The sequence below is a fragment of the Takifugu rubripes genome, chromosome 6, assembly GCF_901000725.2.
Source record: "Takifugu rubripes chromosome 6, fTakRub1.2, whole genome shotgun sequence".
NCBI classification, from domain to species: domain Eukaryota; kingdom Metazoa; phylum Chordata; class Actinopteri; order Tetraodontiformes; family Tetraodontidae; genus Takifugu; species Takifugu rubripes.
In genome coordinates this window covers 8,814,699-8,828,226 of record NC_042290.1, presented here as the reverse complement: position 1 = coordinate 8,828,226, position 13,528 = coordinate 8,814,699, and the positions used below count along the sequence as shown (strand labels likewise).

At 43.1% G+C, this 13,528-nt stretch overlaps 3 protein-coding genes across 9 annotated transcripts; 1 reads left to right on the top strand and 2 right to left on the bottom strand.

The window, feature by feature from the left end:
- Positions 1-246: 246 nt before the first annotated feature.
- Positions 247-3,629, bottom strand: nudcd3 (NudC domain containing 3). Of its 7 annotated transcripts, XM_029837232.1 has the most exons (8): positions 3,235-3,625; positions 2,641-2,880; positions 2,586-2,604; positions 2,471-2,555; positions 2,119-2,251; positions 1,884-2,027; positions 1,613-1,801; positions 247-1,064 (listed from the first exon to the last, which is right to left on the bottom strand). In XM_029837232.1, the coding sequence occupies exons 1-8, from the start codon at positions 3,427-3,429 to the stop codon at positions 954-956; spliced, it is 1,116 nt and encodes a 371-aa protein (XP_029693092.1). In that variant the 5' UTR covers positions 3,430-3,625; the 3' UTR covers positions 247-953. The 7 variants fall into 7 exon arrangements, with proteins under 7 accessions (XP_029693092.1, XP_029693090.1, XP_029693091.1 ...); XM_029837230.1 differs by having other exon boundaries at positions 2,586-2,880; positions 3,235-3,627; XM_029837231.1 differs by having other exon boundaries at positions 2,471-2,604; positions 3,235-3,627.
- A 172-nt stretch (positions 3,630-3,801) lies between these two features.
- mrps24 (mitochondrial ribosomal protein S24) lies at positions 3,802-5,572 on the top strand. Its single transcript, XM_003965424.3, has 4 exons — positions 3,802-4,049; positions 4,445-4,522; positions 4,715-4,826; positions 4,945-5,572. Exons 1-4 carry the CDS (start codon positions 4,011-4,013, stop codon positions 5,226-5,228), a joined length of 513 nt encoding a protein of 170 aa, XP_003965473.1. The 5' UTR covers positions 3,802-4,010; the 3' UTR covers positions 5,229-5,572.
- Positions 5,573-6,003: 431 nt separating this feature from the next.
- Positions 6,004-12,302, bottom strand: gnsb (glucosamine (N-acetyl)-6-sulfatase (Sanfilippo disease IIID), b). Its single transcript, XM_003965423.3, has 13 exons — positions 12,002-12,302; positions 11,678-11,737; positions 10,859-11,062; positions 10,279-10,344; positions 10,111-10,209; positions 9,390-9,557; positions 9,226-9,308; positions 8,417-8,535; positions 8,222-8,325; positions 8,043-8,144; positions 7,858-7,968; positions 7,352-7,462; positions 6,004-7,271 (listed from the first exon to the last, which is right to left on the bottom strand). The coding sequence occupies exons 1-13, from the start codon at positions 12,185-12,187 to the stop codon at positions 7,122-7,124; spliced, it is 1,563 nt and encodes a 520-aa protein (XP_003965472.1). The 5' UTR covers positions 12,188-12,302; the 3' UTR covers positions 6,004-7,121.
- Positions 12,303-13,528: the final 1,226 nt, after the last annotated feature.

Sequence of the window (13,528 nt, the reverse complement as noted above, 5' to 3'; positions counted from 1 at the left end):
CAGTCCTTGACAACATGGCAGATTAATTAACAATTAATTACGCATGATTTGCACAGTTCATTCCAGCTCTTGATTAACTTTCCCCCCTCCTGACTATGCTTCAATCTGAGGTTCAATCCCCCATTTTAAAGGCACGGTGAGGAGAGGTGGGAGCCCGAGGCCATCAGACGCAGGTCGAGAAGCCAGTGAAGATACCTGGTGAAGAACATTGCATGGAGAAGGATGGTGCACGATGTAACACAGGAGTTCAGATTTCAACCAAAACGTTTATTTCCAGTCTCAACACTTTTTGCTGACATCAGTGTTGCTGTGAGCCAGATCCGTGGAACAAGCCAGTTCTCAGCGCGTCGCTCATCATGCATCCGTGCCTCATGATCCAGAATGAACGAGTGAAACACACAAAAAAAACCTAAACATCCAAACAAGCTACTCACCATTAAAGATGTGAAAGAACTCATATTGGTTTAAAACCAAAAATTTTGAAGTTTGGGTCAAAGCAGGTGGGACAGTATCATAGATTTGCAGGCACCCTTGAGACTTTAAATAATGAGCCAATTATTAATGGTGTATGTATAACAATCCAAAGTGTTGGGCCACAGTGGAGTCCACTTGTATTGATCACAATGTCTAACATCAATAATCACTCATAGTAAATGTTATCTAATCAATCTTCCCCATAGAATTAAGTTTGCCGTGTTGTAAATGTAAATATGAACATGTAAATTATATTTAGTTCTGTTCGATGTAACTGTGTCACTATGTACAACAGTGGTGAAATCCTGCCTGACCACATGCGATCAACACAAGCACCCCCCACTGTCTGCACCGTCTTCCTTCATCTCTCCAAACACAAAACTTCACTTTGGCTCATAATGTTGTTTTTCAGAAGTAGCAAAATCAGCAGTCACTCGTCACTCCAGCCAAGTTGTGTAAACAAGGACTCGGTTAGCGTATCAGAACTGCACGGCTCCGGGCGGGATGTCGAACATGGAGGGGTCGAACTCCTGCCCTTTGAAGGGGGATCCTTCCACGTCCCAGCCCTTCTTCAGCATGTCGTGCACCTTCTGTGGAGAGCAAAGGTTTGAGCATGAAGATGCGTCACTGCCACTAACAAAGGTGACAGTGCCACCTAGGGGTTTAACTGAGTACACCCTTATTTTCAGTAGCATCTTATCCTCCCAGTTTCATCACTCATCAGTTGCTGAACTGGTGAGTAATGCAGCCCAGAGTCACAAGCTAATCTGAGGCTGTACTGCAAAGACTCCACTGGAAAATTGCAGAATCTTTCGGCCTTATCGACCAGAACACTTCGAGAGTGCGTAGAATTCATTGGTTGTGCCGGTGATTGAAATCCACCACGTTGGCAGTCGAAGTTAGACAGTACTGAATCTGTTGTCTGCCATCAGTGTCGGTCACATTCAGGAGGCAGTTTATTAACATCCTGCTGCTCTAACCGGATGCTGATTTAGAGACGGGCTGTCAGGGTTTTACGCTGCATAAGTTTGTTAGCCTCAGAATTGCACCTTTTCTTAAGGCTTCTACTCAATTCTGTATGATTAATGTCTTCCCTCTTTGAAAACGTGTGCATTTCTGTGCTCAATCATTTCATCACCATTTCATGACTCTGTGGTTTCCCCTGCAGCTTCTGTTGGTAGTCGAAGGTCAGTCTGTCCAGGACGGCATGCTCCTCTTCATCAACTGTTGCCATGGAGCGCTCGCGGTTGATTTTGTCAATGTCTATTTCCTTTTCTCCTTTTAGCACGGCATTCCACCAAACCTCCGAAGTCTTACTGAGAGACAGCTGGAAGACAAACCCAGCAGGTTTAATTAAAACTATGTGTTCAACAAGGCTTGTGTGTGCACGTGTGTGTGTGTGTGCTCACAATCACGCAATTTCCAGGCTCCAAACTCCACAGAGAGTTTTCAGTGTTGATCTTATTGGTCAGTTCACCCTCCATCAGTGTTTTCTCCTCCGCTCCGTCCCTCACACACACTTTGACACTGTTGGTCTGCAGACTGACAGTGACCTGACCGACAGACAGGGAACACATGTGAGAGGCTAAACGGCACTCTGTTTGGGAAAAAGGAGCGTTCCCAACAGATCAGGTGGACGTTTACCTGACGGCCTTTAATAATGGTCTTTGGCACAAATACTCGAACCTCGACATCCGAGTAATCCTGAGACCAACTGTAGTTTTCTCTCACTGCCCCGTTATAACTGTCAGGGTTCTCCTGAAATCTGTTCTGACTCCTGAAAAACAGACAAAAACAGGTGCGTACAGAGATATTTATTATCTGAAGACATATTTAATATTAGGTCCATTTTGATTAATAACGTGAATTTTAGTATAGTGTATTGGTATATTGAGACCAATTATTACAGAGGGAAATGCTGAACTAAACAATAAATTTTTAAATTTGTGACTACTAATAATAACGTTAAAAAAAATAGCTGCTTTGCTTTACTCACTGATCCGAGCCTTTGCTGGCTGCAGATGCCTGGGCTGGAGCGCCGCCGCCGCTGCTCCCACCGCCGCTGCTCCCACCGCCGCTGCTCCCACCGCCGCTGCTCCCACCGCCGCTGCGGCCGCCGCTGCCGCTGCTCCCACCGCCGCTGCCGCTGCTCCCACCGCCGCTGCCGCTGCTGCCGGTCTCAGATGAAGAGCAGACTGTCACCTGAGAAGAACCTTCCACAGCATTTGCAGACGAGCTCTCCAGCTGCGCAGCCTCAACCCTCTGCTCTTCTGGCTCTTTGTGAGACTCAGAGATTTCCAGCTCCTGAGCCACAGGAGGAACACACTGGCTCTCATCTCTCCTTCGCAGCTCAGTCAGCAGCCGCTCTCTGTCATGATCGGCCAACTTCTCAAACAGCTTAAATGTCTGGAAGACAGATCAAATCACAGGCTAAAAGAGGGAGGAAATCAAGTGCAAGCTATATGAATATATAAACTTAAAGGCCAATTTATAGCAATGCACATAGACATACATTCAATTCACACCAAATATTTAACATTTTAACTGGCTAAGAACATTCAGTAACACACGTTTTGTTATTTACACGTGTTTTCAAGCTTAGGTTTGACCTGGTCCATCAGAAATGTATCACAACATTGGAAAAATCAATCTTAATGTTACATTTATAAAAATCTTTTTTACTGGCGTAATTAAAGCATTGGACGTTTCTGTTTAACGTATCGTGATGTTACTAACATTTCTGAGCCTGATCAACTTTACCTTCAACACCATCTTCTCTGCCACACCCGGAGGGAAGCCCATCTTATCGTTGGGGCTTGAAAGCAGGCGATAAAAGTCAGTCTTGCGGTACAAAAACCCAAAAAAGACCTGTAGAAAGTCTTGAATATTTCCAACGTGTTGTAGAATCCCCAGCAAAGCGTTGTCGTACATCTCTGACATCTCCAGCGACGCCATCGTGAGTTGCAGCTCTTCACTGGAGTAACAAACCTTTCAAATAACCAAAACGAGATTTTACGAGCTGATATTAACCGGCTTTGTTGTTAAATGAGTTTAACAACAAAGCAGGAAGTCTTTGTGGAGCAAAATAAAACATCCCGTTAAACAATTTCAAATTAAAAATAAACTTTTAACAAAACCGGATTACCCGCATTTAACTTCAAACTTCAAACTTAAAATCAAGTATCAAGTTAACAAGATGATTTAGATTTTACAAAAAACGTGGCGATAATTGTCATAATAAAAGTATATAGTGTTAGAAAATATCAATGTACTTTATTTCTTCTGCATCCGGGTGGTACAGGTCACAAAATCGTCCGGTGGCCACAAATACCTGGCGTCTAACGTTCCGTATGCAGAAACAGTTTTCATATGGTGATTTAAGAAAATGGCAGCATTTCACAAGTTGATATGGCTTTAATAATTTTCTCGATCCTCGATAATTTTAGTCCTATTCGGAAATCACACTGCAGTTGTGAGATAAAGTAAAAAGTGTTGCTATTTTTCTACACCGTTGGGAACCTTTAATTCTTAGAAAAATGGCGGTGTCCTTGAGCACGGGGAACGTGAGGCTTTGGGTAAGACACGTTTACTTCAGTTGCACTAAGTTTAAGTTGACATATGTTGCAGACCCTAAACATTGTGTCAGAGCTGTGTCTTGAAATTGATTAGCAAACAGTTCTAGGCTCTAGGGAGAGAAGAAATGTTTCTTAACCAAAACTCTGTACACTGTATGATAGTTTGTTGTGAAAGCAATCGCGTATTAAGAGGTATCTCGTTTTTGTTAATTTAACAAATCCTAAAATGTTTCATCCCTTTGTACAAGAATGTAATGTTCACTATTAAGGGACAGAAGTGGCATTCCGATTTGCAGGTTAAAAGGACGTTAATGCGTGCTGTTAATGCTGTTAGTGGCACGCATAATCATCAACACTGCAATCCAGAGGTTTAAATAATCATTATTTGTTTCCAGAGTTTCCTATCCAAGTCTGGTCTATTGAACGGCTCCTCTGCAGGCAGAAGCCTCCATGTCACCGCAGTGTGTTGCAAGGTAAATATTTCAGTTCCATCATGGTGATGTGGTAGAAGGATGTGTTCGTGTCACGGTGCTGACCAGGGTATTCCTTAAATCTTCCCCGTGTCTAAAAAAGAAACACAAGTGAAATTTCTCTTCCTAAATGTGTGTGCTTTACAGATTCTAAAAATTGTAGAGTGACGTGTAATTCTCATTTTTCTTCTCCAGAATCGAGCAGCTAGAGTTCGAGTAGGGAAAGGTGACAAACCAGTGACCTACGAGCAGGCGCATCCACCACATTATATCGGCGAACGCAAAGGATGGCTGTCACAGCATCCCAGTGAGTGACTCCTTACAAAGTGTTTCTATAGATTTCATTTGGTTTAGAGCAACACAATTGAGAAAATAGTTTTAATATAGGATGATTCTGAATAATCCACTGGACCTTTTTCCTGCAGGCAACCTCAAAGGAGAGGGAGGAGCAGCTGAACGCGTCATTGAGGACATGTTCATTAGGAGGTTTATGTTCGGGACCTTCCACGGCTGCCTGGCCAATGAGATTGTGATCAAAAGACGGGGCAACATTCTCATCGTGTGCGCTATGATGCTGCAGAAGATGCAGCCATCCAAGTTTTACTTCCTCATAGGTTATTCTGAGTCTTTGTTGTCGCACTTGTACAAATGCCCCGTCAAGTTAGAGATTCAGACGCTACAGGATAAACCAGTGTACAAGTACCTCTGATCAACCTGCGTGAAGTAGAGATGTATTTATTCATGCTCATTTGACATGTTGTGTACTCCATATTTTAATTCCAGCGATGGCAAATTATGGATTTCAAGGTTTATTAGCCTCTAGTTTTCATTAGAAATGTGATGCTTCAAATGCTAAAACAATAAAACCAATGCAAGGTTCCATTTTTTAAATTGCCTTTTTGTTTGAGATAATTGAGTACTTGGAGAAAATATACCAGAACTTTTTTCCTGGTCAAAGTTTTAATCATTCATGAGCTAAATATAATGTAAAGGTAACTAGCATAAACATCAATGTAGCAAATGCTGGTATATAATCCTCTTCATTACTATTTACCATAATCATCATTTTCTCAGTGTTATTGGTGGCAATTATGGAATAATTTAAGAAGCTTTTAAAAACAAATGCATAATTAACTTTCTGTTAATTAGTCCATTTTCAGTAGTTGGAAACATTTATCTTCTAAGGTAAGCAAAATAATGCTGAACAAACTTAAACCTTAAATTCCTTATTTTTTTATTTAGCAGGACCTTAAAGTGGACATTAAAACTACACATTCTGAAATTAATATCCTTGTGCTGAGTGTGAACTAAGGAGTTGTCCCTCTTGATGCTTTATTTCTCTAAATGTGCAATTTCACTGTAGAGCATCTCCATGGCAACACATCACTTGCCATGAAATCCACAGTTCCCATCTGCATGTCTAGTCTCACAGACAATATCGGACAATAATTCAAGGCCCAATTTACATCAATTAAGGGACACGGTCAAATAAATGATTGTGTTTATTTTTTTCATAATTTCATCACAGTGCAAAGGTGTTAACAAGGCACACAAAGTTTGTCAGTGCAAATGCGATTAAACGTTCCATTTCAGTTTTTTTCCATGTAAAATTATTGTCAATAAATTCTTCACAGTGTTCCTTCTGTCTTTTACGAAAGGCAACAAAACCACAAATACTCAGAATGGATTAAATACAATCAAAGTCAAAATGAAAATAAAGCACATTCAGTTTAAGAGGGAAAAGCTCCAGCAGTATTTGGACAATGTCCATTATTAACTGATTATTTTAAAAGGACTTAAGAGATATTAAAAAAAAAGAAAATGCTTTAGATGAGAAACTTTGGAAATGATTCTCATACATATTTGTCCTTGAAATGTCAAATGTTTCTTTGAAAATATGGTGAGGAGTGTTGTGAAGATATTAAGCATAAGTAGCTGCTGGTTAGCATTAGGCTGTTAGCCTGATTTTAATATTGAATACATAAAGAATTCAGGGTAACAGGCAGAAAATTCAAAGTTTTCTGTTATGTTCTGCAGGTGATGAAAGCTGGACTTTGATATTATTTGTGTCCTTTTCCCTTTTTTATCCTTTGTTATGCTATGCTGATAACAGTGTGAGCATTGCATATTATCACAGTTGTAGGTAAAGTGTGAAAGCAAATCTTTGGTTGGAAAAACAAACCACATCTGATAATACTAGAAACTTCCTCCATATAGCAGTTTAAACTTAGGTCGGTGTGTCTATAGGAGCTTCAGTTTAACAGATCAAGCGCATAAAAACATAAGATCTATGATTATTCAGGTACCAACTCAGCTACAGCTCCACATTTAGACATAAAAGTAAACTAATTTATGCAGATTCTGCAACTGACCCTTGTCCTAAGTCATGTTCTTCCCTGGCTGTAAATCCAACAGAGATAAGAGTCAAACTACAGCTTTAGTATCATGATTAGGAGGATCTGGAGGGAGCTTGCAAAACTTTGCCTAAATGAAACGATCATTTAAGCCAACACGTCCAGGCATCTTGTCATTCACCTGTGATTACCTGTCAAACACTATAAAGCCGTCGACAACACACTTCAGGCAGCTCTCACACACCTCCTCACTGGATGCCGCGGCAGCTTTGGCCCTGGCAGGACTGGAGCTTTATGAGCCGCTGGTTCATCACCTGCAGGACGGACGGATCCACTTTCTTCACGATGTTCTCCAGCTGGTGGGGGTCCGATTTCAGGTCGTACATTTCTACAAATGACTGGGGGGGAGGGCAGCAAAGGTGAGCTTCTGTTTTCAAACCAAACAACTCGCCGCCACCCTCCCCAAACAGGCAAATACCTCGCTGTCTGCAAACTCGCAGTACTGCAGGTTCTGGCTGCTGTCGAGGGTCCTGACGCAGGCGTAGGTGTTGTTGTAGGCGTCCTCACACACGCAGTCTGGGAAACATTGCTGGACCAAAAAAACATACCGAGTTACCTCTGGAGCCCAGATTGATTTATTTTGTCTCAAATTTATGAGTTTATTCCCGACGAGAACAGGCCTGAAAGCTGTAAATGTCACGGGAACGAACCTGCTTCCTCATAAATGACTGCATAAAGCCCATCATTTAAACCTTATGGAAGCGCTAACTCGACTCAGGTTCGAATGTTTCACTTCAGTTTCCCTTTTCTGGAGCAAAACATCTCAGCTTTCAGTTTCATTTTACACCGTTTATGAAGGCAAAAGCTGAGAACACATTTGAAACAGGATCAACCTGTTTGAATGTTGAATTCAGGAAAAGAAGGAAGAGCATTAAAAACAGGAAACCGAAACATCTGCTGTATCTTCCTGCAGGTGACACTCACAGATAGTCCAGGACCCAGGCTGGGACAGGACGGATCGCTCGTTAGGTGTCCCTCTCCAGTGTGTTCCACGAGGAAAAAGGGACGCGCCGTGCCGTTACGCAGCGAGGGAGCCTGATGAGAAATGGAGCTCAAGCTTTAAAGTCTGGAAAGGTGAAGGTCAGGGGGGTGTCTGACCATCAGCTGACCATCTGAGAGAGGAAAGACTGGCCGTCCACATTCGCTAAGGACACGTTGAACCCACATATGTCCAGTATGGTCGGCGCCAGGTCGATGTTCAAGACCGGAGCCTGGAGGAGACGGGAGACGAGACGGGATCAAATAAAAACCGTATGCGGCGAAGTTTCGAGGCTTCGTGGGCGGTTACCTCCACCGTCTGGTTGGGCGCGATTCCAGGTCCACGGACCAAGAGCGGCACCCTGATGTCAAACTCGTACAGCTGCCTCTTATCGATGGGCAGCGAGAACTGACCTGAGCACAGCCGAGACAGCGAAGCAGCCGTGAGAGAGGGAGCGGACTCCTCGGAAGGAGGAGCAGGAGACGAAGACGGCGCGGCTCAGACCTGTGTGGTAGCCGTTGTCCGAGGTGTAGAAGATGTAGGTGTTGTTCAGCTCATCGATGCTCTTCAGCTTCTCTACCAGCTTTTCCACCATGTCGTCCACAGAGGCCAGCGTCTGCCACCTGCAGGACAGGGCAGGCGTTCAGGAGCCAAGTACGTCAACCAAGCGCTTGTTTCTAGCGCAGGAAAAGTGACCGTCCGTCTAATCCAGGGGTGTCCAAACTTTTTGCAAAGAGGGACAGATTTGATAACGTGAAGATGCCCGGGGGCCAGTAGATCCTTCTGATGTTTTTTTTAACCAGAAAAGTTACATGCAAATGTACACTATTATAAAACTATTTTCATTGTCACAATTCTCTGTATTTTTCAAATGGCAGTGTAACCAAATATAAGCCACTCAGGCAGACGTGAACAACTCTAAAAACACAATTCTGCCTTTAATTCATATCTGGAGAGTCAGATAACATTGAACACTGAACTGTATGGAATACCTTAAATTTCCATGAGTTTGATAAATGTAATGCAAAGTTGTCTGTTATCATTCAAGTTAAAAAGTAAATTTTGCTCTTGTCTTTTACAAGATCTACAAGAAAGGAGGAATTACATTTTAGTGATTTATTTATTCTGTTAGTGCCAGCGGGCCATAAATAATACATTGTAAGACTGAAGTTGCGGGCCGTATGAAATCTTAACGCGGGCCGTGATTGGCCCCCGGGCCGGACTTTGGACATGCCTGGTCTAATCTAACCAAAACGGAACTTTCATGGTGTCTGAATCCAACCTGCTCCAGATGGTGGAGAAACCATTCGTACCGTTTCCTGTAGGCATTGTCCAGATAGGTGAGTGAACTCGCCGTCATGGGATTTGCAGGTTGGCGCAGCAACCAGTGTTTGTCCTAAAGCGCCGATAAAAACACACTTAAAACAGGACTAATGTCTTATCATAGGTGGAAATGCTCGGCCTCAACTGGACCAACCTTTCCCGGTTTGTCAAAGCTGCCGTCTCGGGGGGCTTTGATGTCTGCATAGTCTTTCTGGTGCTGTGGAGCTGCCGTCCAGGGAGCGTGGGGGGCCGGGGGAGACAGCAGCAGGAAGAACGGGAGCTGAGGGCTCCTGTTGTCCAGGAAGGTGAGGGAGCGATTTGTCTGCATCACAGATGGGGAAAACCAACAGTTATTCCTAAAGTCAAATGACTTTTGAAGTTATTGGGGTTTTTTAATCAATATTTCAGGTTTCACTTGAGGCTTTTTTGGTTCCGTTTTTGAAAAGGTGTTTTCAGAGTCCCTGAGATTCTCAGGCAGCAGAAACTCTTCTGCTGAAGGAACCACTCGACATTCCTCAGGGTCATTGCCGAGCAGCCGTGCCCCGAGAAGAGAAAGCTCAGCGCTCGTAAAACTTTATTTAAAGCAGACGAAGCGAGACAAACTCATCTGTTACCTGACGGGAGACCGACGTGCACGAGCCTGTTGTGCACATTTGTTTTTCGCTAAAATGGGAACGTAAATACTCACACGGGAGCTACATTTCCCCAAAGGCTTCTTTCTGATTTCAGATGTTGATAATTAACATCTGGCTCCCAAACTGCGACCACACATCTGTTTCTCTGAACGCAGCAGATCCGAAAGATCGGATTTTCTAGGCCCTCCGGCGTGAAACGTGGCCTGGGTTGTGGGCCGGGCGTGCGGCTCCGCTACTCACGATGAGATCGGTGAGGTAATCGTCTCCGTAATTGTCCCCGTGCTTCTCCTCTTTCCCGTTGACTGAGAGCGAGTAGTTGTAGTACTGCGAGTTGCCCACCTGTGACCAGAGAAGATCGTGACCCCTGAGCCACGTGCAAAGGCTCCTTTTGTGTGTTTTAAGGCTCACCAGTGCGTGCCAATGGTCCCAGCCCGGCGGAATGTGGCCGACATGTCCTGCGTCCTTCTGTCCGTACTGGTGGGAGGAGAAATAAACTCAGACTGTAGATAAAGATGGATGACAACTCAAATACCCCCCCTGAGCTTCTGCTGACCAGTTAGCGAGGTAAACGGTAGTTTTGTATCCCCTGGTTGGCATTTGTTTCCAGTTATTATACGACAGATACAAATTTAGACATTTGGGGGTTAGATATAAAGCTCCAAACTTGATCGATCGTCCTTTAGATCTGATCAGGACACAGAAAGGATCTAAACGTGAACCTAAAAACTGAGACCAGAGAAATTCAGGAGATAACTGCATTCGCGTCTGTCGATCTAGACAAAAAGAGCAGATGATGGAGGCTAGAGCCCTGAGGAGCACCAGCGTTGGAGGTTAAGACACCAGATCTACCATGAAGGACCATGTCTCTGCTTACTCTGGAACCAACAGTGGCGGTTAAACTGTGACAAATTGGGAAACTTCCTCCATCTCAACAAGTCAGAACTGAGGGATTAAACCCAGAAGGCTTGTGTGCAGCGTGCGTTCAAACCTGGTTGAGGTATTTCCCCGCGAAGAACGTCTGGTATTCGAGTTTGCTGAGGAAGACGGGGAACGCCTGAGACTCGGGGCCCTTCTGCCACTGAGGGCTGGAGCAGTTCCCCGACAGGGAGTTGTTCCTCACCCCGTGGTTGTGGGGGTACTGACCGGTCAGAATGCTGCTCCTGCTGGGGCAGCACAGCGGCGTGACGGTAAACTTCAGGAAGGAGCCCAGAATGGCAACAGAGGAAGACAATAGAGGAACAGGAGGGGATCAGTGAGCAAAACAGAAGAACGTGTCACGCATTACATTCTCAAGAGTTTTTGAGTGCTCTAACTTAAAAAAGGCTGAGCTCCACATTCTTTTGAAGAGAATTTCAGCCTGCGGTTTTATGAACTTAGCATTTAAAGCATATAAAAGTTTGTGGTGCTAAAACTGTGAACGGATTCTTCCGTGATGGTTCACCTTGTTTATTGCTGTATCACTAACCAACCTTAAAGTTGCATGTTTCTACCTGCTGCGCTGCTCTGTTTGCAAAGTCAGCACAAGCAACTTTGCCTTGTGTTATTCATATGATTCCATCATCAGCTGATGGCGCGTTTGAGCAACAGCTGACGTCAAGCAGCGAGTTAACTAGGATCTCCAGAGGGCCTTTAGTTTGAGTTGGAGGGGAAAAAAGGCATTTTATTGATTTCTACTGCTGGTTGCTGACAACTGGTTGATGTTTCACTAACAATGCTATTGGAGTTTAGCTGTGTGATGTTATTGTAATATAGTCATGGGACATTCAGGATGATTTCAGCCTTTGCATCGGCGGCTACGGGTACTCACAGCATTCACAAACGTTGCACCTGCATTTCCTATTAAGTCTTTAGTCTTCTTCATTGGGTTCTGAAATAAAAACAAGATAAGTTGTGCTGGGCCATGTGCGAATATGAAAATGAGGAAGGAGGACGCAATAATAAATGATCAACTAATATTAAACAATTCTCATATTTTAAATGGTATTTAGTTTAAAATTCACGATTTGTTCTTTTTGCCAGGAACTCTAAGCTCCGGCAGGTAAAAAAAAGTCCTATATTTTTGTGCAAAAATAGGTGAAATCACTTCAGTTCAAAGCGCTTGATACCTTTCTCCCTTTTTCTGTCCACTTACCAGTCCTCCCAGTACAACGTCCTGGTCGTCGGTCACGATCAGCACGATGTTGCTCGGTTTGGCGCGCGGAACCGCGCACCTGACGCCACAGGTGAGCAGCGCTGGCAGCAGCAGGAGTGTGACGGCGGCAGAGGCTCCTCTCCGCCGGCTACTGGAGACTCCGGTTCCGAGCGGTTGAGCTGCCATTGGGCCACCTCAGCACCACCGGGCACACACAAACACTCACGGAGACACACGCACGCACACAGCTGTTGGGGTGTGTTAAGTGCAGGAAACGCTGTAGCACGCGGGACACACACAGTTTGAGGAAGTGAAGTCGATCATATGATCGTAGAGGAGGAGGAGTGACGGCTCAGAACACCGTGTTCCATCCAAATTTACACTACTTTTAAACGGTTCATTCTGAAAATCAGCGGACATTCTAAAGCCCCGATGACCCACCACGATGATATTATTATTATTGTTGTTATTATTATTATCATTATTATTATTATTATTATTATTATTATCATTATTATTATTATTATATACCGACTATGTGTCATCATAGTTATACTTTGTTCCGTGCTCAGTTTGTTTTTGTGTACTAAATTGGAGCACATCACAACATAAAAAACTTTGTTTTTTCCCCCAATTTATTGGTGAAAGAGTGGGAACATTAACCGCCCAGTTCTAGAGCTTGGGATTTAATGTTTGTATTCTTAATGCCATAGCTATGGTGGTTTCAAAGTGACCTGGCTTGATAATAATTATTTTACAGATTTTTTAAGAAATCTTGGATATGATAGTAAATTAATCATTCAATGGAAAACTGATGCCAGGTGTAATAACCACTAAGTACAGCTGAACTGCTGCTTTAACCCCAAAATGAGCAAGCTGAAGATGCTCTGCAGAGCTGATAGCAGACTGACTCAGACAGTGTGGCGGCTTTTGGATAAGACACATGATTCTCTGAATGTTGGCGTCATTTCTCAATTATTATCACTGTGTAATAGAGACATGCTTCAACATGTTTGAAAAGCAGTCTAGCAATCTGGAACTGAAGCACATATTTTTCTATTTCAACTAAATGATATGTGCCTATATTTGTTTTATTAGTTGTACAGTGTATACTTGATTATTATTGACCACAGAAACCATATTTTGAAGGCGTAACGTTTGGTTTACTTTGGGACACGTAATGCTGAATGCATAATGATATGTTTAAAATACAATATTTATAATTTGTTTTGAGGCAAAGAACAAAATCCGCTCAAAGTTCTTAAAAGATAAAATCCCTTTGACACAAAGTGAAAAAAATAAATTTCCATTTCTTAATCAGAACTTTGTATTTTCCGTTATTTTTACCTCGTTACCCATAGGCCTTTTTTTAAGGCTTTTTTTAACGTTAGTGGCATTCTATCAGCCCAATCAGCAATTCAGATCCATACATCCGTATTACAGATGCTATGGAAGCGTGTATTAGCATATTTCTAACTGATCATTTAAAACGTTACATTTTATGATTTATTCTACTTTTGTAGTTTT